This window comes from Mobula birostris, chromosome 7, assembly GCF_030028105.1.
Source record: "Mobula birostris isolate sMobBir1 chromosome 7, sMobBir1.hap1, whole genome shotgun sequence".
NCBI lineage: Eukaryota > Metazoa > Chordata > Chondrichthyes > Myliobatiformes > Myliobatidae > Mobula > Mobula birostris.
Window position 1 is genome coordinate 180,145,274 of NC_092376.1, and position 27,658 is coordinate 180,172,931.

The 27,658-nt window shown below is 40.0% G+C and overlaps 1 protein-coding gene across 1 annotated transcript in view; it reads left to right on the forward strand.

Annotated features, from left to right (window-relative positions):
• The window catches only part of LOC140201027 (uncharacterized), an 83,759-nt gene extending 56,675 nt beyond the window's left edge, over nt 1–27,084 (forward strand). Inside the window, exons 5-7 of the mRNA XM_072264663.1 lie at nt 6,014–6,124; nt 18,383–18,482; nt 23,055–27,084. Of these exons, the coding sequence (XP_072120764.1) occupies nt 6,014–6,124; nt 18,383–18,482; nt 23,055–23,211 (368 nt within the window). The 3' untranslated portion in view covers nt 23,212–27,084. The remainder of the gene's footprint in view (nt 1–6,013; nt 6,125–18,382; nt 18,483–23,054) is intronic.
• The last annotated feature ends 574 nt before the right edge of the window (nt 27,085–27,658 follow it).

The following is a 27,658-nucleotide window of genomic DNA, read 5'->3' on the forward strand; positions in this document are numbered from 1 at the left end:
TAATCATCACATTTTATTGGTGACTTTGCAGTGTACAATTTAGCTACTGCACTTCACACATCCTAAGTGGCACTGTTAGTCAAAAGTACATTAATGACTGTGAACTATATTAGAACAACCTAAAGTTGAGATAGGTGCTATATTAATGTAATCTGTTGCCTTTCTAATTGTCCATTGTAACACACACAAAATGCTGGAGGAAATCAGCAGATCAATCAACATCTCTGGAGAGGAATAAACAGTTGGTATTTAAAGCCAAGACCCTTTGTCAGAATGAAATCTTGTCCTGATGGAGGGTCTCAGGCCGAAACATTGACTGTTTGTTCTTCTCCGTTGACGCTACCTGACCTGCTGGGTTCCTCTGATGTTTTGTATGTGTTTCTCTAGATTTCTAACATCCGCAGAACCTCTTCACTTTTTGATTGCCCATTTCCCTGTTACAAACAAGGAGGGAATCCAGATGAATTTCACAGATCATTCAGTTTTTATGTTGCTGCACCTTTCATCGACTATTTCTGTCCACTCTTGACTGGATCAGCTGGCGAAGGCAATCTCTACTGTGCTGTGCTAACATAGCAAGGTTGCAAGTCAACACCTGCCAGTGTGGAGTTCACTAGTCATTGTTTGAGCAACACTCTGCATCTTAAACATAGCTTCGTTGGATCTGTACAGGGAAAGCAGGTTGCATTGGCTGTCCACTAACCCATGCTGGAAGCATATACATGTACATGTAAGAGTAAGCATGCCAGGGGATTATATTGAACTGCCTTTCCCTTGATGAGTGAATAACTTTTTAATTTGCATTCTAGCCAAAGTAAACAATGTCCATTATTGGATCCAGTCTCTTAACTGGAAGACAAGATAAATATAGGGCGACACAGTAACGTGGTGGTTAACATAATGCTATTACAGGATCATTGACCCAGGTTCAATACCCAGCGCTGTCTGTAAGGAGTTTGTACATTCTCCCTGTGACTGCTGATGCTCCAATTTCCACCCACATTCCAAAGATATATGTGTTAGTAGGTTAATTGGTCACATGAGTGTCATTGGGCCGGTTGGGCCTGTTATCATGATGTGGGCAACCATGGTCTTTTGAGCATTATTGTTGTTGGCAAACTGTTCTGCAGAAGTGGTTTGCCATTGCCTTCTTCTGGGCAATGTCTCTACAAGACGGGTGACCCCAGCCATTACCAGTACTCTTCAGAGATTGTCTGCCTGGTGCCAGCAGTCGCATAACCAGGATATGATATGCACCAGCTGCTCACAGAACCATTCACCACCCGCTCCCATGACTTCACATGACCCTGATCGGGTGTCTAAGCAGATGCTACACCTTGCCCAAGGGTGACCTGCAGGCTATGGAGGGAAGGAGCACCTACCTTGGTAGAGACACGTCTCCACCCCGCCACTCCTTTTTTTTTACATTGAGAGTAGGATTTAAATGGCTATGGAAGAGCAAGTGGGAAATTAGTAAATAAAGAAATAGCTTTTGAGTTACCATGATATGGCTTGCCTCCTGGCATAGACCCATAGCGTGAAGCATTCTGCTTCTGAGTAAACGTATTATTTTTGGGTCTCTCTGCAGCTGACTTCCTCTCATTGAGAAGCCAATAAAAAGACCATACAAACTGAAAAAAAAATCCATGAATGAATCCTAAGTAAAAATAGACACTTTGGGCAGGGTGTTCATAGCATGTCTCCAGCACAATGCTACCACTGAAGTCTGTGTAAATTCCCAGTCTGCAAGAAAAGAAATATTTGTGTTTTGTATGAAGATAATGGCCTTATAGAATCACTGAACCATTGAACTACAGGTATTAACGTTATTAATTAGTTGTGCATTATATCCCATTGCGAAAGAACATAGGAGCAGGAGCTTTACCCTTGAATCTGTCCCACTATTCAATGAGGTCGTGGTTAACCTCCTGATGCAGCCTGTCTTTTCCTATATCAATATAGTTGTTTAATTAATATATTATTAATTTGAGATGTAAAGTTAATAATTGCCCTAATATCAATTGCTCTGTGTTGAAACATTAAAACGTTAGGCCCCATCGACGTGCAAGCGTGTTTTCTAGCTCAGTTCTGAGCAGATGGCTCCCATTTATAGGCTTTGACCCAGTACCAGATTCACTTGAAATTGCTTTTCTCTATTTATACTACTTCACATGGTATAGGGCATCTTAATTGTCATGCACCAGCTGGGCTGAAGTGCTTGTTTCCATGTTGTATAATTCTGTGACTCTATATCTTGATCAAATTATTTCTTAATATTCTAAACAGGATGCAACACATTTTCTAATTTAACCTCTTTGAGTCCAGTTATCATTCAAGCCCTTGATGTCTGATTGGCGGCCATAGGTAACATTGCATCATCCCTCCTATAGGCAAACAGAAGCTTTGCATTCACACATGTACTTAAGTCTAAAATGGTAGTATTGCATTGCTCAGGGCACTGGAGTACATAGAGGGCAGAAATGTTCAAAGTAAGTATAATATCAAAATATATATGTTGGCATATACTGCCCTGAGATTCATTCTCTTGTGGGCATTCATAATAAATAGAAAGAAACATAATAGTATCAATAAAAAATGCACACGACAGAAAGGGACAAACAACCAATGTGCAAAAGACACCAATTGCAAATGAAAAGAGAAAAGAAAAGTAATAATAATAAATAAATAAATAAATATCAAGAACATAAGTTGTGAGGTCCTTAAAAATAAGTTCATAGCTTGTGGTACCAGTTCAGTGTTAGGGTAAGTGAAATTATCCCCTCTGGCTCAAGAGCCGGATGGTTGATGGATCTGGAATTCATCAGATGGCGAGTTTGCCATCCTCCCAAACACGGAACTTCCAAGGGTCAAGGATCAACTTTACTCACCGCACGTGTTAGGAATTTGCTGTGGTGTTTTGGCAAGACATGCTACAAAAAACAACAGCATTCAATAATGTAAAGAATAAAAGAATTAGATGAAGAATAAAGCTAGAAGTTAAAGTAGGGATATGGAATAATATGTGCATAAATACATAATTACCTGCATGTAGACATTATAAGAAGTGGTTTAAAGTGCTTACAGTGCAGTCCAATGATGGGAGTAATGGATAGAAGGAGATGGGACTAACTGGAATGGTTGATCAGATTAGCTGCTTGAGAGAAGAACCTTTAAAGATGGCATGAAATTTTTGCTTTAATAGCACTAGAGTGCTTCCAGAAGGGAGCTTTTGGAAAACACTTCAGGAGGACTGAACCACACCAGAGAGCTACAGATACAAAATAAATAGTTGCAGGAGAGTGTAACATCAATTGAGATCTGTTAAATAAGCTGGCCCAAATTATCATCATAGACCAGAGCATAAGTGTTCCTGTAGCAATGGGTTTTAGATGCAATGTTTTTGAACAAGCTTCAAATGTAAAGAGACAGACAGGGTTACAAGCAAAACCCTTAACAGTGTTGATGAGCAAAGGGATCTTGGAGTCCAAGCTCATAACTCCCTGAAGGTGGCCACACAGGTAGACAGAGTGGGTAAGAAAGCATTCTTGCCTTTGTTAGTCAAGGCATTGAGTTCAAAGGTCAGAAAGTTATATTGCTAATTTGTAAAGCTCTAGTTAGGTCACATCTGCAGTTTTGTATAAAGTTCTAGTCGCCCCATTACACAAAGGATGCTGAGACTTTCGAAAGGCTGCTGAAGAGGTTTACCAGGATGCTGTCTGGATTAGATGGCATGTGCTATAGCAAGAGTAAGACAAACTTGGGATGTTTTCTCTTGAGTGGCAGAGGCTGAGGGGAGATCTGATAAAGGGCCTGTTCCAGTGCTGTACTGTTCTATGTTCTATATTCTATGTAAGCTTGAACTATCACTCATGTACCTAATATTGAGAGGCTGAGATGAAGTGGACGTGGAGAGGATGTTTCCAATAGTGAAGGAGTCTAGGACCAGAGGACAGAGTCAGAATAGAAGAACATCCCTTTAGAACAGAGATGAGGATGAATTTCTTTAACCAGAGGGGGATGAATCTGTGGAATTCATTGCTACAGATGGCTGTGGAGGTCAAATCATTGGGTATACTTAAAGCAGAGGCTGATAGATTCTTAACTAGTAATGGTGTCAAAGGTTATAGGGAGAAGGAAGGAAAATGGGGTTTAGAGGGATAATAAATCAGCCATGATGGAACAGCACAGCAGACTTGATAGGCTGAATAACCTAATTCTGCTCCCCTGACTTGTGGTTTTATGGTCTCCTTGACCCTGAATAAATAAAGTCAGTGTTTCCCCATGCACACTCTTAGCAACAACCAATCTTCTGAAAGTTGGGGTAAATGTTGCTCAAAGTCTGATACAAGGGAGTTAATATATTTTCATCCCCACCTGAGATCATTACCTTAAACATGAAAATGATTCGAGATTTGAGTTTGCCTACAAGTAAATGTGTGTGTGTGTGTGAGTCTATATTACTGGCCTGACAGTTACATGGAATGGATGTACACTCAGTGGAAACTTTATTAGGTACCTCCTGCACCTAGTAAAGTGGGTGCTGAATCTAAGTATCTAAGTTCATAGACTTCTGCTGCTATAGCCTACCCACTTCAAGTTTCGACATGTTGTGCATTCAAAAATTCCCTTCTGCACATCACTGTTGTAACATGTGGTTATTTGAGTTGCTGTCATCTTTCTGTCAGCTTGAGCTGCTCTGATCTCTCTCATTAACAAGGCATTTTTGACCACAGAACTGCCGCTTAATGGGATTTTTTTTGCAACCATTCTCAGTAAACTCTAGAAACTGTTGCATGTGAAAATCCCAGAAGACCAGCAGCTTCTGAGATAGTCAAACACCTGATCATTCTCTTTAGCAGATTCCATAGTGAAAGTCACTTAGATCACATTACTTCTCCATTCTGATGTTTGGTGTGGACAACAACTGAACCTCTTGACCGTGTCTGCATGCTTTTATACATTCTGTTGCCACCACATGATTGGCTGACTAGGGATGTGCGTTAACAAGCAGGTGTACAGGTGTACTTGATAAAGTGTATACTTATATAATCAAGAAAGTAAATCAAAATACACTCAGGTGATAGAGGAAGTGTGGTTGGTTTGGACAGGTACAAGGTAGGTCTTTATCGTGAGAGTGATCGGCTGCTGTAACAGGTTGGCCAGACAACATTACTAAAGTAACCGCTAAATGAGGTAAATGAGAAAATGTCAAGATTGGTGTCCATATGTTGCCACAGAGTTATGTAATAACGCGGCATGAAGAAGCCCACTGGGCCCATCATGTCTGTTGCTAGCTCCTTGAAAGCACTGTCCAGTTTGATCTTTATTCCCTTTAGCACTTTACAGGTAATATATCTGATTCTCTTTAGCAGATTATCATTGAGTCTGCTTCCACCACCCTATCAGGCAGGGCGTTATGGATCATAATAACTTAATATGTAAAAAATTCTGTTGATTTTCCTCCTGTGTTTTATGCCATGTTACCTTATACCAATGACCTTAGTAACTGATCCGCCTACTTGCCTAGTCTATGATTCACTTGTTTCACCACTGTGTTTCTGGAAATGACCATTAATGAGACTCTGTGATCAATTGGCCAGAGGAGCGGTTCAAGTGGGGGTGAAAAGAACTGACTTCCTTCCTTCGACAGAGTGTACACTTTATTTTGCTGGTGTGCATCCGGGATATGGACTGATCAAACCCACTCAACAGAGGTAGGCCAATTTGACTCATTCCAGGAAAAGTCGCTGAGTGGGTTACCAATTCTCATGTGCATTATAATTTACCTTATTGCTTAAACCTTTCCACTTCTTTTTGTGTTACAGTGCACTTTTCCCCTTTAAATTTGCTGTGCTCATTCAAGGTTATTTTGGTCAATTATCATGATCCCATTCTAAAATAGGTGCTATAATTTCTGCATAATTTCACAAGTTACTTAATTTCGCATTTATTTCCCTGATTTTCTTTATATTTCTCCTCACAACGTTTCCCGCTTCCATGTACCTTCCTTCAGCCGGTAGAGATGGGTGGACATTACCACGGACAGCTCCTCGAATGCAGCTACAGATGACGCTAGGCACTCACGTACCAGGGACCCTGCGAAGTCAGTACCTCTTCCCCCGAGGTGAGCCCCATCAGCTGGGACTTGGAGAAGCTCATCACCAGGGCTTCCCTCCATTTTTCCTTACTCAGTGCTTATTGAAATTTGTTACTGATGATAACTAATGCTGGCTTTTGCTCTTGATCCTCTGAGTAACATTCCATGACGTCCACAGTGACCGCCATGTCACGAGGAACCAATCTGTCAATGTGTTCAATGTGCCAGGCTTCCCCTGTTGACCACAGAGCTATGTTTGGCTGCTGCTACAAACCATTCCTCAGTTTCGTTATTTGCCAAGTTTTCTTATTTCTCACCATTCTCCCAAAGGCATTTATTTATTTAGAGTTGGGGTTCTCAACCTGGGCCCCACCAATCCCTTGCTTAATGGTTGGGCATCCCTGATTTAGAGATACAGCACAGAAACCGGCCCTTCCGGCCCAACTCGTGCTGCCCAATTACACCCACGTGACCAATTAACCTACTAACCCATATGTCTTTAGAATGTGGGAGGAAACCAGGGCACCTGGAGGAAACCCACGGGAGGACGTACAAACTTCTTACAGACAACGGTGGGAATTGAACCCACGTCGCTGGTGCCATAAAGCAGTGTGCTAACCACTATGCTACCGTGTCACCCAGCTGATGGCTCAACTTAACGGCAGTCCTCCTCAGGATTGACCTTCAGTTCAAAGTCAGTTCAGTTCAGGCTTTGGTGAGCATCCAGCTCGATTGGTTCATTGCTCATTCTCTGCAGACTTGACCAGAGGTCAAGTAGAGCTGGTAACCCTGAAAATTGTTTCTTCCACCTCATATGCTCAATGAGACAATGTGATCCTTCCAATCCTTACAATCGTAGCCCATAGACTTCTTTGTAAGATCAACTTACTTAATACAAGTCGATGACCGACCCTGGGTTTTTGTGTTCTCTATGGCTCATTGTCTTTCTAGACAAGTGTGCTGAGCCATCGAGGAACTTGCTTCCCTTTTACTTATAATTGTACAGTGTTTTCCACCCTTTTGTTTGCTTGTCCCATGCCTTTCCATCGTCTCACTGTCGAACTTGAGCTGAACAGTACTGTCTTTTCACAGTCCTGCCTTTCAAACATTTTAGCACCATGTAAGATTCACAGAACGGGTGAGTTCTATGGCGATGTTCAGTTACCCTTCCCCTCCGATGAAACTGTCCCGTGATGCACTGATTAACCCATTCTGTGACAGTGAAGCATTGAAGTGAGCCCTAAGGGAAATGCTGGGGTGTTATGTCACTGGCACGCAAATCAAGGACAGAACATACTCAAGATTTGCTAGCAGATTATACAGTTCACCACGGTGCATGAAGCTTTGTAATAAGAGGATTAAATTGGTCAACCGAAGGTCTGTAAAACAAGAGAATTAACATGTTAATTTTCATCAGTTTTTTCCTAAATTTGACGATCTTCTTATTGGAATACTCTATAATTAGAATGACCAGACTGACTTCGTTTAGCATGTCTTTTATTTTGAAACTGACACATATACTAATTAGCAGATAGCATTTCCGATGCGTCATATTAGAATCATAATTGATAAAAATTAATAAGCAATGAGAACAGTAAATCCCATGAGTCGATACGACATTTTCATGAACAGACGTCTCATTAACACAAGCTAGGTATGTGCTAATCTCTGAATTTATATACTTGACCATTGTCTCAATGAGCTGGGCTCATAATTTAAGTCATTTGCTCAAGCATAATCATTCAACTCAGCCACTTGAGTCTTTCATTGGAAATCTGACATCACTCTCACTTAGAGAGCCATGTGTCGCATTTCAAAACACCCTAATTTGTGAGGAGCAAGGTTAGAAATAAAATTATACCTAGAAAAAGAGGGATGTATTAATGGAGAGCCCAAGATGCTGAGCGTGAGGATAGACATGTACATTCTATTGAATAACTTACACTAATTTGTATTATATCAATAGTTAGACTAGAGTATGGGGCAGATTAAAAGAAATTGAAATGTATTGCAGGCAGAAGTGAAAAACTGGGATTGGAAATCCAGTTATCAAATGGGCTCTATTTTGTTTCAAGAATGTTCCTTTTGCAATAAGCATTGGAAGAGATAAAAGATTAAGGTTCAACAAAATCATTATGGCCACTCCTGCCTCGAGAATATGCAGTATGTAATAAATACAAAAGGCAGACATTCCAAATATAGTGCCTAATATCAACCATTAAACTAATTGGATGTTGCCCCATCGGCATGTATCACACAGAAGGTGAGGAGAGATTTAATCAAAGTGTATAAACTCTGTGAGGGTTAAGCAGATTTGATTGGAGAAAGCATTTGCTCTTTGTCGAGCGATCAGTACTTTGGGGACATCGAATTACTACCGGAAGGAAGATGAGAGGAGAGTTTTCACCAAGTGGGAGCTGAAGGAGATTAAAACCTCTGCAACTCTAAAAGGTACTTGGGATAAGCATGTGCTCTAACCTGCCAAGAGTAACATTCCTCTTTTTGGAACAACTAAACCTTACATGAAATTCTGTAAAGAGAAGATGATGATCAATCGGACCCTGCAGTAGCTTGCACTTCATTTTGCTGAGAAAATTAATAAAAATGACTAATAAATAAGAATAGAAAAACAAAAGCAATGCTCATATATTAACATTTGTAAGAACTATGCTTTATAATGTGAAAACGCTAAAAAGAATAGGCTGGAGCAAGGAGACAGCGCAGAGAGTCTTGTTTTCGGTATAATGGCATCAAAATCTCTACATAGAATTGAGTATTTTCAGGCAAAAGCTGATTGTTCAGGGGATAAATGGACACAATACACTGATAGAGAAGAAAACTTTCATTCCTTTGTCCTCAAAAGTTCTGCCCAGTTCTCCATCAAGCCCAGACAAATGGGCTGGTTCATCCTGGCAGTAGCTCAGGACGTTCAGAAAGTAACCTTGGCAGCTCCCAGACTAGTATTGAGTACACTGAATTTCCCACAGGATTACAGCAGGGACACAATAAGCAAATTAGGTCAATCAACTATACATTAACGTCTGAAATAAAACATATAGTAAGAAACAACATGACCAGTGCCAAAATATGTTAACTCATTGAGTACTGATACTATACAGAACACAAGCTTCTCTTTAACATCATATTAAATAATGATATTCAGTGTAGAATTTAAATTGGATTTTGTAAAATTTTGTAGATCTGGTGAAAGTCCATTAACCCAAAGACTTGAACCTACCTGTTAGTGCCCTATCCACCGAGCATTTCAAGAATTTTCTGGGATGGATCTTTCCCAATGGATAACTTTGAAAATAATATTTTTTTTTCAGATTAGCAGTGATCCACTCCAGAGATTAAGAAGATTAATCAAAGTAATATTCTTCCAGATTTAAAACTGAAAGAGTATGAGAAAATTTATAAGGATGTTGCCAGGACTAGAGGATCTGAGTTATAAGGAAAGGTTGAATAGGTTAAAACTTTATTCCCTTGAACATGGAAGATTGAAGGGAGATGGAGGTATACAAATTATGAGAGGTAGAGGTGAAATAAATGCAAGCAAGCTTTTTCCACGGAGGTTGGGTGAGACTACAACTTGAACTCATGGGTAAAGGGTGAAAGATGAAATGTTTAAGGGAAACCTGGGGAAACGTCTTCACTCAGAGAGTGGTGAGAGTGTGGAACGAGCTGCCAGTATAAGTGGTGGGTGTGATTTCGATTACAATGTTCAAGAGAAGTTTGGATGGGAGAGGTATGGAGGGCTACTGTATGGGTGGAGGTTGATGGGACTGGCAGTTTAAATGGTTCAGCATGGACTGATTGGACCAAAGGGCCTGTTTCTGTGCTGTAGAAACACAGAAACACAAACCTTTTCTATGACTCTTTGACTCTAAAAATGAAATGTTCCAGCAAAGCACTGCAAATAAGTTAGCATTTGAGAGGGAAGCAAGAACAGAAAATGCTGAAATTACTTGGTAGGTTAAGCATTACCTGTGGAGAGAGAACCAAATTTAACTTTTTAGTTTAATGGCCCTTCATCGGAACTGGAGATGTGAGGATACAGGCTTGTTTTAAATTGAAGAGAGGGAGAGAAATGTGGAGAATGGAAAGTCTGTGATGGGGCAGAGACCTAAGTTGTCCAGGGTGTTGAATCTGTAGAAATCAGAGACGGCCATGGAGGCCATGTCATTGGGTATATTTAAAGTGGAGGCTGATAGACCTGTAAGCAATTGTACATCATTCCTGTCATCACATGGGTTCGCTCCGGTTTCCTCCCACAGTCCAAAGACAGAATGTTTAATAGGTTAGTTAATTGCTCATTGTAAGTTAGTCTGCGGTTAAATTGGTGAGTTGCTGAGTGATGCAGCTCGCTGGGCCCAAGAGCCCATTCCAAACTGTATCTCTAAATAAATAGAAATATATAAATAAATTAGTGAGAGTGTCAAAGTTACAGGGAGAAGGCAGGAGAATGGGGTTGAGAGGGATAATAAATCAGTCATGATGGAATGGTAGAGTGGATTCAACTGGCCGAAAGGTCTAATTCAGCTCCTATGTCTTATGGTCTTATGGTCCTGGTGTAGTTCTTGGAAAGTCAGTTTGAAAGGGAAGATCTAAAGACAAAAATGTAATAGATTTTTAAAAGGGTTTCTCACAAAAAATTTAACTTAGTTAATAATTTAAAATAAATGGCCATTAGAATTTTTGTCGACAAGGTTACAAAAGGATATTCACCAGAGAAAGCTGAATGGAGTTAGGATGATGTCACTGTAATGTCATTGAATAGAAGAGAGAGGTTGAGTACTGCCAAAGTAACAATGATATCTTTGTGGATAAACTCCATTTATAGGACAAGTCAGGACAGGCACAAGTGAAAAGACGAGAACAAGAGGGTAGGAAAGGGGTTTATCTATTCCTCTAGTATGCGGGGGCTGGACAACATTCCATTAAAGCAATTGACCATCATCAATGAAAGGGCCTCCTCATAGCAAATGTTCTTTGAAAGTGCAGTACAATGAATCCCCTCTTTGCATACATGGATGTAACGGGTCCCCAGCAACGCTCAGCAGGAATCCATGACTGGCTCTTGTTCTCTCCCACCCTAGTCATACCCTGCTTGCTTGAACTGGTCGCAGTCACACTTCTGAACCCAACTCAACCCCTATTCCAGGAAGTGGGCACATAATGCAAGTCCACTGTCATTGCTAAGGGATTGCTAATTTGTCTGGGGTGCCGTTCTTCTACAAGGATTATAGTAAACGTTAGACATGAATTAATCTCATGTTGTATGCAGTAAATCCAAATGTAGTAATATTTGTCTGTGTTCTACACTTCAGTGATTCAGAAATAAAGATTATCTTGCAAATATAATGTATGCTAAGTGCAAGCAACAGAGGTTACATTTTCATCTCTCTTGGAGAAAGGTAGTGATATTCACAGTAGCTTTAACCAAGCATTATACTCTCAGTCGCCACCATATATAAAAGAATTATCAGGCCATTCATCTCATTGCTCTTTGTACGGCATTGCTGTGTGCAAAATGGCTGCTTCATTTGCCTACGTTACGACAGTGACTGTAATTCAATGTTCGCTTTGCAATGCTTGTGAGAAACATGATGAGGTGCTGTATAACTGGAAATTCTTTCTTTTTTCTTTCCTTAGCCTAGGTACGTTGCGGCGAAATGTAGAACATCACCTGTTGTTCTGGTTCAAGCCAACTATTTCGGCAGCGACCTTCTGCTCTGAATAATCAGTGCATATTTGACATGTACTTACCTTCTAACCCAAACTAGGATGTGCAGATATTCTCATTCGGGGAAATGTCTAGGCTCATAAGTGGTATCATGTGGCAGTCTATCACCTGACCAGACAAGTACGAATGGGTAAAGGAATGGTTTGCCGCGATGCATGAAATCGGTTGGCACTTTCCCCATGATGTTAAACTCAGACCATTGGCTGTGTTCAAGTTACCTTCTCTACCTCCTCTTCCCTGAACTGACTTTCCCACCCCTTGATGCATGTGTCTTCACAAGACCGCTCTTCACCGAGACGCAGATACCATTAGTATGCATCAGCAACCTACTTGTTTCAGCGGCTTGTCATGGACAACGTGATTAATGGTTTTTTATCTCAACCACTTTGATGGATTTGCTTCATTTGGTAACTTTCCAGCGCCAAGATGTTGCAAAATTTACTCAACCAATTCCTCTGAAATGTTTCAGTGTACCATTATTCATCATGTGAAAGTACTTTACAGTGGCAGCCCATCTATCCCAAATGAATTCAGCATTCCTGTATCTCCTTGCTAAGAATGTTTCATGTTTTTGGAACAATGTTTTGCTTTGACTTTGTCATCACTTTATAATTTTTTTTAAGCATTTGATTTCCATTTTTTGATTATATACAACTATTCGTGCCATCAGATTCTTTCATTTCTAATTTGCCTCCATTTGCTCTGTGTAGCAACATCACAAATGCATTAGTGAAGATTTCCTCTGGCATCAGGGGTGTCACAGTAGTGTAGCTGTTAGCACGATGCTATTACAACTTGGGGCACCAGAGTCCAGAGTTCAATTCCAGCGCCGGCTGTGAGGAGTTTGTACGTTCTCCCCATGACCGCGTGGGTTTCCTCCGAGTTCTTTGGCTTCCTCCCACAGCCCAAAGACTTACCAGTTAGTAGGTTGATTGGTCATTGTAAAGTGTCCTATGATTAGGCTATGGTTCAGTAGGTGGGTTACTGAGTGTTATGGCTCATTGGGCTGAAAGGGCCTGCACTGCGCTGTATCTCTAAATAAAAAATAATCTCTGATGAAGTACAATAGAAGAGGAAAAGTATCTGACTGGTTTTGATCAACTAATATTTGATACATTCACATAAAATTCCATAAAATTCTTTATCAATTTAGGCTTTAAATGTTCATGAAAGAACAGAAAATAAGCACCTCTGTAGTTTGTATTCTATTAAGGATACCAGAGTATATCCTTACTGAGTCACTGTTAATGTCACTACACTGGAGATAAGGAGGAAAATGGTGCAACAGATTTGAAAATTAGCTCATCTCATCGTTTATATATGTGTCATAAACAATCGCATCTGAAGTAAGTGTATTATGTCTGTCATTTTGGATTTTACACATGAAAAATAATCACGGAAGTCGTTCATCAAAATCTTCCAGCTCGGTATTGATCATTAGACATAGGAGCAGAATTTGACTATTTGGCCCATTGAGTTTGCTCTGCCATTCCATCATGGCTGATTTATAATCCCTCTCATTCTCCTGTTTTCCCTCATAACCTTTGATGCCCTGACTAATCAAGAATCTATCAACCTCCACTTTAAATATACCCAATGACTTGGCCTCCACAGCCGTCTGTGGCAATAAATTCCACAGATTCACCACCCACTAGCTAAAGAAAGTCCTCCTTGTCTTTGTTCTAAATAGATGTCCCTCTAAGTCTGAGTCTACCACTCTGGTGCTAGACTTCAGACAAAAGACAACATCCTCTGCTACAGGAAACATTGGTTGTACTAAGCAACACACGCAAAAAGCTGGAAGGTTGCACAGCATCTATGGAAACGAGTAAAGATTTGACATTTCCGGCCAAGACTCTTCTTCAGAAATGAAAAGGAAGGGGGAAGGTGCTAGAATAAAAAGTTGAAGGGAGGAGATGGAGATCCAACTGTTTATTTCATTTCAATTCCTCCATGATTTTGTATGTGTTGCTCTAGATTTTCAGCATTTGCAGACTTTCTCATTTTTATGATTGGGTATTTTAATCCGAACACATACAGCTAATCACCCAATAACTGAAATATCTTCCTTCCAACCCTTCCCTTACCTCACACTGCCTCAAAGTCCCATTTACACGCCTGGCATCTAGGTCAAATTAGATTTATTATTAGTGTACATATATATTACTATATACTATCTTGAGATACATTTGCTTGCAGGCAATTACAGGAAAATTAAAAAAATACAATAGAATCTATTAAAAACGATACATAAACAATGATTAACATGCAGCCAATGTGCAAAATAAAAAACAATGTTTGTAGTTGTGGAATTAGTTCAGAGTTGTGGTTCACCTTGAGACTTAGCTTCAGGTTCCATTGCAAAGAATACCTTTTCACGACATTGTTTCTTTCCTTTCGAACCCTGCCTTTGCCGGTGAAACCATCTGACATGGTTTCATTACCACCAAATTAATCCAACTCTCTCAATCCAGATTTGACACTGAATTACTCCAACTCTCTCATTCCAGATTTCCTTCACTTTCTGTAAATCTCAAAGAGTCCAATAATTTGACACTTGCATCCTTTTGCAGAAAAATATTGTAATCATTACCTGGTTAAGTGTACTACATGAAAATAATTTGTCATTGCTCACGTACAACATCATCATCACTGACACAAGAAGTTCTGCAGATGGTGGAAATCCAGAGCAACACTCATAAAATGTTGGAGGAACTCAGCAATTCAGGCAGCGTCTATGGAAATGAATAAACATTTGACACTTTGGGCTGAGACCCTTCTTCAGCACTCAACTTTTCTGACTCACATTTTCCAATAAAGGAATTTCAAATCTTCATCCTTTAAGTTCTTTCATTGTCTGACACCTCTCACAGTTCCAATAAACACAGATTCTGCAGATGCTGGTAAACCACAGCAACTCACACAAAAGGCTGGAGGAACTCAGCAGTTCAGGCAACGTCTCTCATTCTGAAATGTCGACTGTGTTTTACTAGCCATAAATTCAGTCTGACTTGCTGAGTTCCTCCAGCACTTTGTGTCTCTTCAGACTTGTATACCTCTCTCCATATCCTCCCATCGTCCTTGCCTCCCCACCAAAGAACTTTTCATTCTGTTGATCCTGGTCTTTTTGTTTTGTCAGTTTCCATCTATCCCACTTCTAGACTAACCCTGTTATCTGAAATCCTTCTCTAAACTTCATTTCACCTCTTTCAAAGAAATCCATTTCAATGATCAAGATTTCAGTCCTGCAATCTAATCAGTTCTTTATCCACTGTATTTAATCCAACCAGTGAAGTACTTTAGGATTATCTCGATTATATGCGTAATAGGAAATCATTGTCAATCTTGATCCTACCTATAAATAGCTCCTTTGTCATCCCAAACATTTTACCTCTATTCCCTCATTCTTTGGCTGTATACATCTATCCTCATTTTTCTGTACTAATATTTGCTCATTCTTGGTGCCAGAGCCTTTAGAGACCTTGGCTGTCCTCTGTAGAATGCTTACAACAAGTCCCCTTGCTCTCAGTTCACCTTTAAGAATACTGTCAAAATTCAAACTTCTAAATAGGATATAAAACATAGAACATCGAACAGGCCCTTTGGCACATGATGTTGTGCTGATCTCATAACCATGAGACCATAAGATATAGGAGCAGAATTAGGCCATTTGGCCCATCGAGTCTGCTCCCATTTCATCATGGCTGATCCAATTTTTCTCTCAGCCCCAACCTTCTGTCTTCTCCCTGTATCACTTCATGCCCTGACCAATCAAGAATCTATCAACCTCTGACTTAAATATACTTAAAGATTTGGCCTCCAGAGCTGCATGTGGCAAAGGATTCCACAGATTTGCCACCCTCTGACTGAAGAAATTCCTCCTCATCTGCATTCTAAAAGGATACCCCTCTATTCTCGGGCTGTCCTCTGGTCTTAGACTCTCCCATCATAGGAGGCATCATCTGCATCATCTATCAAGACCTTTCACCATTTGGTAGATATCCACGAGTCACCCTTCATTTTTCTGAATTCTAGTGAATACAAGCCCAGAGCCACCAGACGCTCTTCAAATGACAAGCCATTCAATCCTGGAATCATTTTCATCAACCTCCTTCGAACCCTCTTTAGTTTCAGCACACCCTTTCTGAGATAAGGGGTCCAGACATGCTCACAAGTGACACCTCACCAGTGCTTTGTAAAGTTTCAACATTACATCCTTGCTTTTATATTCTAGTCCTTTTGAAATGAATGCTAACATTGCATTTGCCTTCTTCACCACGGACTTAACCTGCAAATTAACCTTTAGGGAATCCTGTACAAGGGCTCCCAAGTCCCTTTGCATCTCAGCTTTTTGTATTTTCGCTCCATTTAGAAAATAGTCAACCCTTTAATTTCTTCTACCAAAGTGCATGACATACACTTCCTGTCACTATATTCCATCTGCCAGCTCTTTGCCCATTCTCCTAACCTAAGTCCATCTGTAGCCTCTCTACTTCCTCAAAACTATCGTTCACACCCCTCCCCTTCATATTGTCTGCTAACTTTGCAACAAAGCCATCATCATCCCGGTCTTTGACATAAAATTTAAAAAGAATGGGTCTCAACACAGACCCCTGTGGAACACCACTAGTCACTGACAGCCAGTCAGAAAAGGCTCCCTTTATTCGTACTCTTTGCCTCCTGCCAATCATCCACTACCTTATCCATGTTAGAATCTTTCCTGTTATACAATGGGCTCATAGCTTTTAAGCAGCCTTATGTGTGGCATCTTATCAAAGCCCTTCTGAAAATCCAAGTACACATCAACTGATTCTCCTTAGTCTATCCTGTTTGTTACCTTTTCCAAGAATTCCAACAGATTTGTCAGGCAAGATTTTCCCTCGAGAAAACCATGCTGACTGCAGCCCATTTTATCATGTGCCTCCAAGTACCCTGAGACCTCATCCTTAATAATCGACTCCAACACCTTCCCAACCAATGAGGTCGGTCTAATTGGCCTATAGGTTCCTTTCTTTTGCCTCTCTCCCTTCTTGAAGAGCGGAATGACATATGCAATTTTCCATTCTTCTGGAACCATCTCAGAATCTAGTGATTCTTGAAAGATCATTAATAGTGCCTCCATGATCTCTTCACCCGCCTCTTTCAGAAACCTGGGATGTACACCATCTGGTCCAGGTAACTTACTGCCTTCAGACTATTCAGTTTCCCAAGAAACTTCTCTCTAGTTATGTTAATTTCAAACATTTATTCCTACTGTTACTTGGAACTTCCACCATACTGCTAGTTCTTCCACAGTGAAAACCGATGCAAAATACTTATTAAGTATGTCTGCTATTTCATTGTCCCCTATTACTACCTCTTCAGCATTGTTTTCCAGCTATCCAATATCTACCGTCACCTCGCTTTTACATTTTATGTATCTGAAGAAACTTTTGGTATCCTCTTTAATGTTATTAGCTAGTTTACTTTTGTATTCCATCTTTACCTTCTTAAGGACTTTTTCTCGTTGCCTTCTGTTGGTTTTTAAAAGCTTCTCAATCCTCGAACTTGCCACTAATCTTTGCTCTATTGTATGCCCTCTCTTTGGCTTTTATGTTGGCTTTGACTTCTCTTGTTAGCCATGGTTGTGTCTTCTTTCCTTTAGAATACTCTTCCTCTGTGGGATGTATATATCCTGTGCCTTCTGACTTGCTGCCAGAAATTCCAGCTACTGCTGCTCTGCCAGCAGCTCTGCCAGTTTTCGTTTCCAATCAATTCTGGCCAACTCTTTTCTCATGCCTCTGTAATTCCCTTTCTCCACTATAATACTGATACATCTGACTGTAGCTTCTCCTTCTCAAATTTCAGGGTGAATTCGATCATATTATGATCATTTGCCCCTAAGTCTTGTTGAAATGATTGCTAACATTACATCTGCCTTCCTCACCACCGATTCAACCTGCACAAGGATTCCCAAGTCCCTTTGCAACTCAGTTTTTTAAATTTTGTCTCCATTTAGAATATAGTCTCTGCTTTTATTTCTTCTACCAAAGTGCTTGACCATAAACTTCCCAACACTGTATTTTGTTTACCATGATGGGACCAGACTGCATCATGATCAATCTAACCCTTTCCTCGCCCATAGCCCTCCATTTTACTTTCATCTATGTGCCTGTTCTAAAGTATTTTAAATATCCTTAATGTACTTACTTCATGTTAGGATGTTGAGATATTAAATTTTAGAATGGTTCTTCTGAACAATTTTAATAGGCTGAATGGCCTCTTTCCATGTCACAAATTTTCAATGAAATATCCTAAAGATTAATCTCTCTAAATATGGCTGATTATTTAGCCCCCTATCTTCCATGAAATGTCCTTATACGTTTGTTTTAGTGTTAAGATACATGGGCATATTTACTTTTATCGTTGCTGCTGTTGTCATGTTTTACGTGGTGTCATGTAAGTCTGAATCATTGAGTGAATTGAATATATTCCTCAATGTGCAGTTGCTTCAGATGGGAAACCTTAACTTTATATATCTTCTATGATCTTTCTTACAGAGTCTCGTATCTCCGGAGCACGTATCAGTAATTCAAGCGTGGAGTTCACTGCTTTCCCTGTTGGCAGCCTCCATGGTCCTTGGGCTGTAAACCAGACACGGTAACCACTACACTTGAATTCCTGATAAGTGCTTCCATATGTGCCTGGAGCAAAAGAACTAACCTAACGCTCAATGCTTTAAAATAATTCAGCCTGTATTTCAGCGTGTTATCGCTTAACTTACCCATGCTGCCCTATGAAGCATTAATCCCTTTGAAATAACAAGGTTGAGGCTTTTATTGAATGGTGTAATTATTAAATGTTCATACATCAATGTGATTTTAAAGCCAAAGAAATCATGTGGGGACATAATTGCATTCATCATTTTTATTCTCGAGTAGTTGGGGAAGGTGCCACCAATTGCAGAAATTATGACAATCATTCCTCCAATATGTATCTGTATTAAATGTTAACGAATAAAACCTTTTGAAGTTATTCACTACCCTTGGAATTCATTGCTGAGAAGATCTAGGCTATGCCTTACTCCAGGAGAGAACTAATTCACTGTGTTTCAGTTGGACGATGTATTATCCATTCTATGGTTGAATATCTGAGGGCAGAATGACTCTAGATCCAACCTTTATAACTTAAAGTAGCATCAGAGATGCTCTTAATACTGACTAGAGGTTCTAGGCAAGAGTACCAAAACGAGTTTCCATCCCTGTGGGAAATGAGCTTGTGTGATCATTACAGACTAAAGAATCTTGATAGGTCGAAACATGTCAACATTCACCATCCATATCCACTCCATGTGTATATTCTGCGTTGAGATTGATAGGTTTTTACATCTGAATTAAGACCATAAAAACAAAAGACATAGGAGCAGAATTAGGCCGTATGGCCCATCGAGTTTGCTCTGCTGTTCCATCATTGCTGATTTATTGTCTTTCTCAAACCCATTCTCCTGCCTTCATCCATGACCTTTGATGCCTTTACTAATCAAGAACCTATAAACCTCCACTATAAATACACCCAACAATTGATAATAAATTCCACAGATTCACCACCCTCCTCACCTCAGTTGTAAAGGCACATCCCTGTATTCTGGGGCTGTGCCCTCTGGCCCAAGACAATGTGTCCCACTCTGCTTATATTCTTCTGTAAAAGGTGTCATGTCTTCAGCTTGTTCCATGCATGAGGAACCAATTCCTCTCAGAGGCCCATTTATGATATATTGTATGTGTTCCACAAAAGTTTAGTTTCTGCCCACTGTCCTATTAACGTTGGATGCCACAGTAGCATAGCAGTTAGAACAACCCTATTACAGCTCAGGGCACTGGAGTTCCGTGTTCAATTCCAACACCATCCGTAAGGAGCTTGTACATTCTCCCCGAGACTGCATGGGATTCCTCTGGATGGTCTCCTCCCACTTTCCAAAGACATACGGGTTAATAGGTTAATTGGTCATTGTAAATTGTTCTGTGAATAGGCTGGAGTTAAATAGGTGGGTTGCTGGGTGGTGCAGCTCGTTAGGCCAGAAAGGCCTGTTCCATGCTATATCCCTAAATAAACAAACGTTTTTTTAAAGCTTGATTCAAACAGTATCTCACTTTGCTAGTATTTATATATCTTGTCAAGTACCGACACTTCCATCAATCTTCATGCATGGTCTTATATCTTTATGGAGCTCAGTCATACCTTTATCACATCAATACAAATGCCTGTACATTTTCCCATAGTTGTCATCACAAGGGTAATTAAAAGAGACAAAAAGGTTTTCTGCACGCCCCACCTCCACCCTCCACTCACCCACTTTTTCCAACCCTCCAGTCTCCCTCCTTCAGATTAAGGGCATCTCTCTTGCTATCTTGGTTGACAGGCAGCTCAGCTTTGAAAAGGGATCAAAACTTGAAGCTTCCCTATCTTGTATGTCAAATACATTGTGGTTGAGTCTTCTGTTGTCTATACTGCTGAAGACCATGCAACAGATTAAGATTTAAATGCCGAATCTGGTCAAGAGGAGCTACCAAGAAGCTCCTTGTGTATTACTTTAATTATGCATGTATTGAATGTCTGGCAGGAGAGTGTTTTGTTAAATGAATTGTACTATGCTTTGAATAACAATCTAACAGTAATGCACAACTTACCCCATAGTTCTGCTGAGTCAAAGCTTTCATGGGGTTTAATATTTAACAGCAAAATAATTTACAGTTTCTTTAACTGATTTGACAAACCAAGAAAAAAATTCATCATTGATTTGAGCAGATTAGCAAACCAATCCCTAGTTCTCCGGCAGAAATAATGAGATAATGAAACATCATTTTTCATTAATTCATGTGTGTTAGGATACTGAACAGATCAGTTTAACACCACCATCCCCCTCCCAACCGAGATCCACTGACCTCCCCACAGTCCATTAGATCATAGAACATAGGAGCAGAATTAGCCCACTCGGCCCATTGAGACTGCTCCCCACTCTATCATGGCCAATTTATTATGTTTCTTAGCCCCTTCTCCTGCCTTCTTCCTGTAACTTTTGATGCCCTTACTAATCAAGAACCTATCAACCTCTGCTTTAAATTTGCCCAATATCTTCCACAGCCATCTGTGACAATGAATTGCACAGATTCACCACCCTCTGGCTAAAGAATTTCCTCCTCATCTCCGTTCTAAAGAACCATCCTTCTACTCTGAGGCTGTGTCCTCTGGTCTTACACTACCCCACTACTGGAAACATTCTCTCCACATCTCGGCTTTTTAAAATTCCAGTCCTGCTGGAGACACTATATGACACATATGTGGAAGATTTTAAAAAGCATTCAAATGCATATAGGTTTGCCAGTGAATTTTGGCTAATAACTGCCAAAATCCAAAATTAAGACCATTTTTTCTGCTTTTATCTTGCTCACTTGCAAATTCAGTGTGATAGCATAGTGGTTAGGTTAATGGATATTTTCCAGAGGTCTAGTGGGAGGAATGAAGAGCTGTTATGCACCAGGTTTTCCCTCCATTAGTTCAACTTCACCAAGGGTGCAATATAAATTCCGGTTGCTTCTGAGTACGTAAAAATTAAGAGATTATCTCATTGAATGAGGGAGACCTCACTGAAAGAGGCAGGGGAATCTCATTTAAACTTACTGAATATTGAAACCTATCGAATATAGATAGAGTGGATCTGGAGAGAATGTTTCCTGTAGTGGGGGAGTCTAGGACTAGAGGGCTCAGCCTGAGAATGGAAGGATGTCTCTTCAGAGCAGAGCTGAGGAGCATTTCTTTAGCCAGGGGATGGTAAATCTGTGGAGTTCATTGCCACAGATGGCTGTGGAGGCCAAGTTATTGAGTGTCTACATAGTGGAGGTTGATAGGTCGTTGACTAGTAACGGCGCCAAAGGTTATGGGGAGAAGACTGGAGTGTGGATTAGAGAGGGATAATAAATCAGCCATGATGGAATGGTGGAGCAGATTCGATGGGCCAAATGACCTAATTCTGCTTTTATGTCATATGCATTATGATTATTGTTGGTGGCCCTTATAACATGTTAATTGGAAGATCAAGGTAGCTTTTAATAGCAGATTGGAATTGACTCTATTTCCTGCATAGCAAACCCACATTTTATTTACAGTTGTGAAAAAAGCAACCTATTATTACACTTTGGGAAATTATCTTTATGATTAAAGTTGATAATAACTCATTTTTATTGAAAGCTTTGGCAAATCTGTGCAGAATATTTGGTGGTATGGTGCTGTTCACAGCTGGTGAAGACAATTCTTCAGTGCTGCTGTAAGTGGAACAATGACCAATACTTCACAGTGCATCTTTGAACCTGTGCATCTTCTTGAAGTTATGATGTTTGAAGTTCTGCATTTCGAATATGGTTGCATGTTGTGCTTCACTAACTCTTCATGGGAAATTTCGTCATTCCAATTATCCCAGATTTGACAAATGGGAATCATTACTAACAGGCTATTAACTTATAGTGTTTAAAACCTTCCGTAAGTTTGGTGATTTAAATCATGATGCCAAGCGTCCTCCAGGTTAATGTATAACCCTTTTGAAGAACAGCTTATCACGTGTTGTGTGGCGAAAATTTAACTCCATTGAGAAGGTGTTATCTACAATCACTTCTTTCTTGATTGTGGGATCCTACCATGTATAAAACTGGAAATTACTTATCCATAGCAACACACACACCTACCTATGTTACACGTGACTCCACTCCCAAGGTCTCTTTGGGTCTGTATACACGCAAGACTTTGTTTGGCATATTTTTATCAGGAGAGTTAAATTCTCGCCCCTTATCACATTGGATGGAAAGGGACAGAGATGGTGAACCTTCTTTGTGATCTACATCACTATGTAACATTATGATAACTGATCTCTTTCTAACCACATTACAGTGAATATTGATGGCTGTAATTTATCAGCTGGAAGAAGATTGGTTAACTGAAAATATAGATTAAAACAACAGATATTCCTACAAAACCTGATCTACGTAGGAAGGGGTGCCATATAAATCAAAGTATGTGTTATGCTTCCAAATGTAATGGCATTCTAACTACAGGCTTGGCAAAAGAATCGTGAATAGGGAGACAGTAACAAACTAAATGGCTGCAATAAACAGAACCTCGGGCTGCTCGACACTGACCACACCAGGAAAAATAACTAACTTTGTAATTAACATCCTATTTTAGAGATCATAGAGGCATCACCTGTCCGGGCAGCCGGAGACCAGAGTTGGACACCGAGGCTCGCTGTGAAATTTCCTGCTCACCATCAAGCCTCCGATTATCTACACAACGTCTACATTCCCGGGACCACCACCACCCTCTCCGGCAAGTCAACAACTGAACGTGAAGGGAAGAAGTCCTTCATAACTTTTGGGAAGAAGAAAAAAAGTGGTAAATAGAAGAGGGGGTCAAACTAAACATTTCAATAATTGTGAAAAACATAAAATGGAGCTGCATGACAGAAGCACGTCTTTTTTTAAAAAAAAATACTAAATGTCACTTCAAAAAAAAATTAATTGGGCCAAAGAAGCCCTTTGCTGCACTAAGTATTAGTTTGAAAGGGAATGGATTTTTTAAACTTTGATTTTCATTGATAGTGTTCAAAATTCTTTGCAATCCTCCAATTTAACAAGTATTACAACAGAAATGTGGCAATTTATGCCATGCACAATTGTTTAAGGAGGTCTCAATTGCCTGAAGGTACTATGCATTAGGTTTATGTGGTATTATCCCTTGCCAGCTCAGAATTAAAGGCAACCAACTCCAGATTTTGAGATATTATTCTGGACGTCATTGCCACAAGGAACTTGTCAGTGATTTTCTTTTCAAACACACTGGGGAAAGTTAAATTTGTTAGTAGCCTCAAGCACTAACTTGATCAAGGGCTGTGTTGGCGCGTGGTCAAGTGGTTAAGGCATTGGACTAGCGATCTGAAGGTCGCGAGTTTGAGCCTCAGCCGAGGCAGTGTGTTGTGTCCTTGAGCAAGGCACTTAACCACACATTGCTCCTGCATGTTTATAGCCCAGTGGCGGCAGTTGGTTCAGTATGGACAAGACAAGACAAGGGCTTCTTTTAGGAATGGGGTACTGAGTTCCAATAGGAGATTTATCCCAGAGCTTCCTTCCTAAGCTTCCCAAACTTAATTCAATTCAGCTGTAGTGAATGATAGGACCTACAGTTGCCTCTAAACAGAATTCCTTTGCTGTCTCTATCTAGTTCAAGTTCAAGTTTATTGTCACTCAACCATACACATGTACACAGCTAAATGAAACGATGTTCCTCTGGGACCAAGGTGCAAAACTCAGTACATATATCGCATGAAGTGCATAAAATAATATTCACACAATAATATTAACAGATAATAAAAATATTCTGTAGATAAACAAGTTGACATAAAGTGCTTATATGACATATAGTTAAATATACAACAGTATAATGCTAGTGGCACAAACATAAATAATGTGTACTGTGTACTGGCTGATAGCAGGGTGTTCAGAAGTCTCACAGCCTGGGGGAGTAAGCTGTTACTTGTCCTTGTTCTTATACTGTGGTACCTTATGCCTGATAGTATAAGGTGGGATGGATGGGTGGGGTCCTCAACAATGCTGAAGTCAAGAGGAGAGTGGCTGGGTTGTTTACCTCACAGCAGTCTGGAGATATTTAAAAGTGAAATTTCCAGTGCTGCCAGATGAGACTGCATTGGCATTAGGCCACATTACCAGGATAATTGGCACAGACTATCTAACTCCATCTTTAATGAATTAACACCAGTGGAAATAAATCCACTCTGACTTGCATCACTGAGAAGTTGTGCCTACCTGAAAAAATAATGTATATAAATTTAATCCTCAATTTTGATGGGACACTACAGAAACATTAAAAAAAAACATTCCCTGATTCAAACGTCTGTTATACACATGTGAGCAGCCACAATTTAAATTCAGTCAAACACTTATTGTCTTGTGTCTCCATTTTGTTCAGTCTAAAATGTCACGCAGCCTTAACATCGATTAAGGAACATGTTAAGAGTTCACTTTCGCTTTGTGCATGTACGTCACTCTGTGGGTTATCGCTTGCATTACATTTTCTGTAAATTATTCTCTGTTTAATGCCCCACATTTAGTTTTAGGAGGGGTGTGGCAGAACAGAGAAGAGGGGAGAAAAAAAGCAAGTGAGAAAATAATTGATGCTGCTTTTCCACCATTAGCTGCATCAGGAATGGCCCAGAACTTGCAGATGGACACTGAGAGCATCTAGCTAGGGAGAAGAATCACTGCTCATCTCACTCCTTTGGATCACTGTCCACTTCTCTCCCTTGGTGGCCCAGGGCAGCAGATCCAATGATATAAGGGTGCCACGGTAGTACTGTAGTTAGTGTAACGCTACTATAGCTTGGAGCATTCTGCTGTTCAGAGTTCAATTCTGGCGCCGACTGTAAGGAGTTTGTACACTCCTCCTGTGACCGTATGGGTTTTCTTTGGGTGTTTCGATTTCCTCCCACAGTCCAAAATTATACCAGTTAGTAGGCTAATTGGTCATTGTAAATTGTCCTGTGATTAGGCTAGGGTTATATATGTGGTTTGCTGGGCCGTGCGGCTCCTTGGGCTGAAAGGACCTGTTCCGTGATTTATCTCTAAATAAATAAATAGAATTAGTGATGATGTTCTCAATGATGCAGGTTGAGTGTCTTTGTATAGACTTGTAACATAGTCATAATGACAAAAGCTTTCAGAACAATAGAATGGAGGGTAAGGAAGGAGAAAAGTATATTAAAATACCAAAAAAAGGGTTATATATGGGGCAATGGTTGCCACCTTATGAAGGAGCCAAATCGGACAAAGAGGATTGGATCAGACTGAATGCGTAGTGGGATCCTAGCCTGAGTTCTCAGGTATGTTTTATTAAAGGTGAAATCTAATTCTGCCCGAGACAGGGATGAAAATAAAAACAAATTTATTATGCAGTCTGTAGTTTACAAATTCCTGAATTGATTCATTGGAGTAGATTTCATTGTTGTCCAGGGCTGTAAAATGAATGAGCAACTGAGGAGTCCCCTTTTGCACACTTCCTGACTGGAAGTAAAATATGGGAGGGATACAGACTGGGCTCCTAGCTCACGAACATCAGCTTGGAGGAAGCCATATTCTACTGTCTGACAGTGAGCTCAGCATGAACAATAAACAAAGCTGGAAAAAGCCTTGGTGTAGGGACAATCATCCAGACTTGGTGTGCAAACCAGCAACACTACCAGTAAGCATCTTTGAAGAGCAGGCATGAGAAAGTTCCAGGTTCTGGTGAAAGGTTATCCACCTGACCCTGTTCCTCTGCCCTCAAATGCCACCTGACCTGCTGAGTACTTCCAGCATTTTGTTTTTTTTTAAATTTCAGATGGCCAGTTGTGTTGCTTTTCGGGGTACAGAAGGGTTGTTTATGCCCAGGAACCCTCAAACAATCCAAGTCAGTGCCTTCAGGAGTAAAGAAAGGGTTAAAAAAATTGGGAGAGGGGAAAAGAAATGGGTTGTCCAGTTTAATCCTAGATAGGTGGCAACCATGATTGGGACTAAAGATTAGAGGATCAGAGACTTGAAATATTTAGAAACTTGAGTCCTATCATGTAACATTTATTTTAACACTAGCGATAACCCTATAACATATTTTCTCTTAGGACTGGATTAATCAGCCATAGCTTTGAGAATGAAGCCTTGGCAACCAGTGAGTAGTCTATAGCTGTTTTAATATTTAGGCATGCTGAATGTGTCCTGTGATTAACAAATATGAATATATCCATATACTAGTATCTGTCTTATTTCTTCGGGGAAAAAAGAAGACTGAATTAGATCTCGAGACATTGTGAATCTCTTTGTAGTTTCTTGATGTTTTTGCTAAAACTCGTTTTATTACAATTATACCATGTGGTGTTGTAGACTTATTATACACTGCTTTCTACATATAATATTAGTCAAACATGAAAGTGATAGATCCTTTCTTATGAAGCTCATGTTCTACTTTTGAGATTTGCTTGCAATTGCCAACTTCAATATGATAGCCTGTATAACACTGAGTGAGTATATTGTACCCTGTATTGCTCTTCTGACCTAAATTTGCTGTAATCCTAATGTTAAAATCTTGCTTTCCTTTTAATTGCATTGGATTATATTAGTAATGTTTTGCTCTAAATTCAGTCTTTCCAATAAAATTATTCCTTTTAATCCAACCAATGTGTCCCTTGTTGTGATTTGCGCAGGGCAGTGTTCAAAAGGAATGACAGAGCAAAAAAGGCAATTCATCATGTTTAAACTCTCCTCTCTAGTACTCTGAATGTCTCATCTCGGTACCCAATCATTTTTTTTAAATAATCAGACAATTTATCTCCACTTTCGTATGCAGATGAACTGGACTGACACTTTTATTCTTTCCGCCCTGATATTCTACTTAAATTTATTAGTCAAAGTTCAAAGTAAATTTATTATCAAACTATGTATATGTCACCAAATGTCACCTTGAGGTTCATTTTCTTGCAAGCATTCACAACAGAACGAAGAGATACAATAGAATCAACGAAAAACTACACACGAAGACTGACAAACAACCAATGGCACAAGAGGATAAAGTGTGCAAATGCAGATAATAAATTAATCAGTAGTACTGAGAACATGAGGTTAGAGTCCTTGAAAGTGAATCTACAGGTTGTGGAATCAGTTCATAGTTAAGGCAAGTGAAGTTATCCACACTGGTTCAGGAGCCTGACGGTCAAAGGGTAATATCTGTTCCTGAACCTAGTGGTGTGG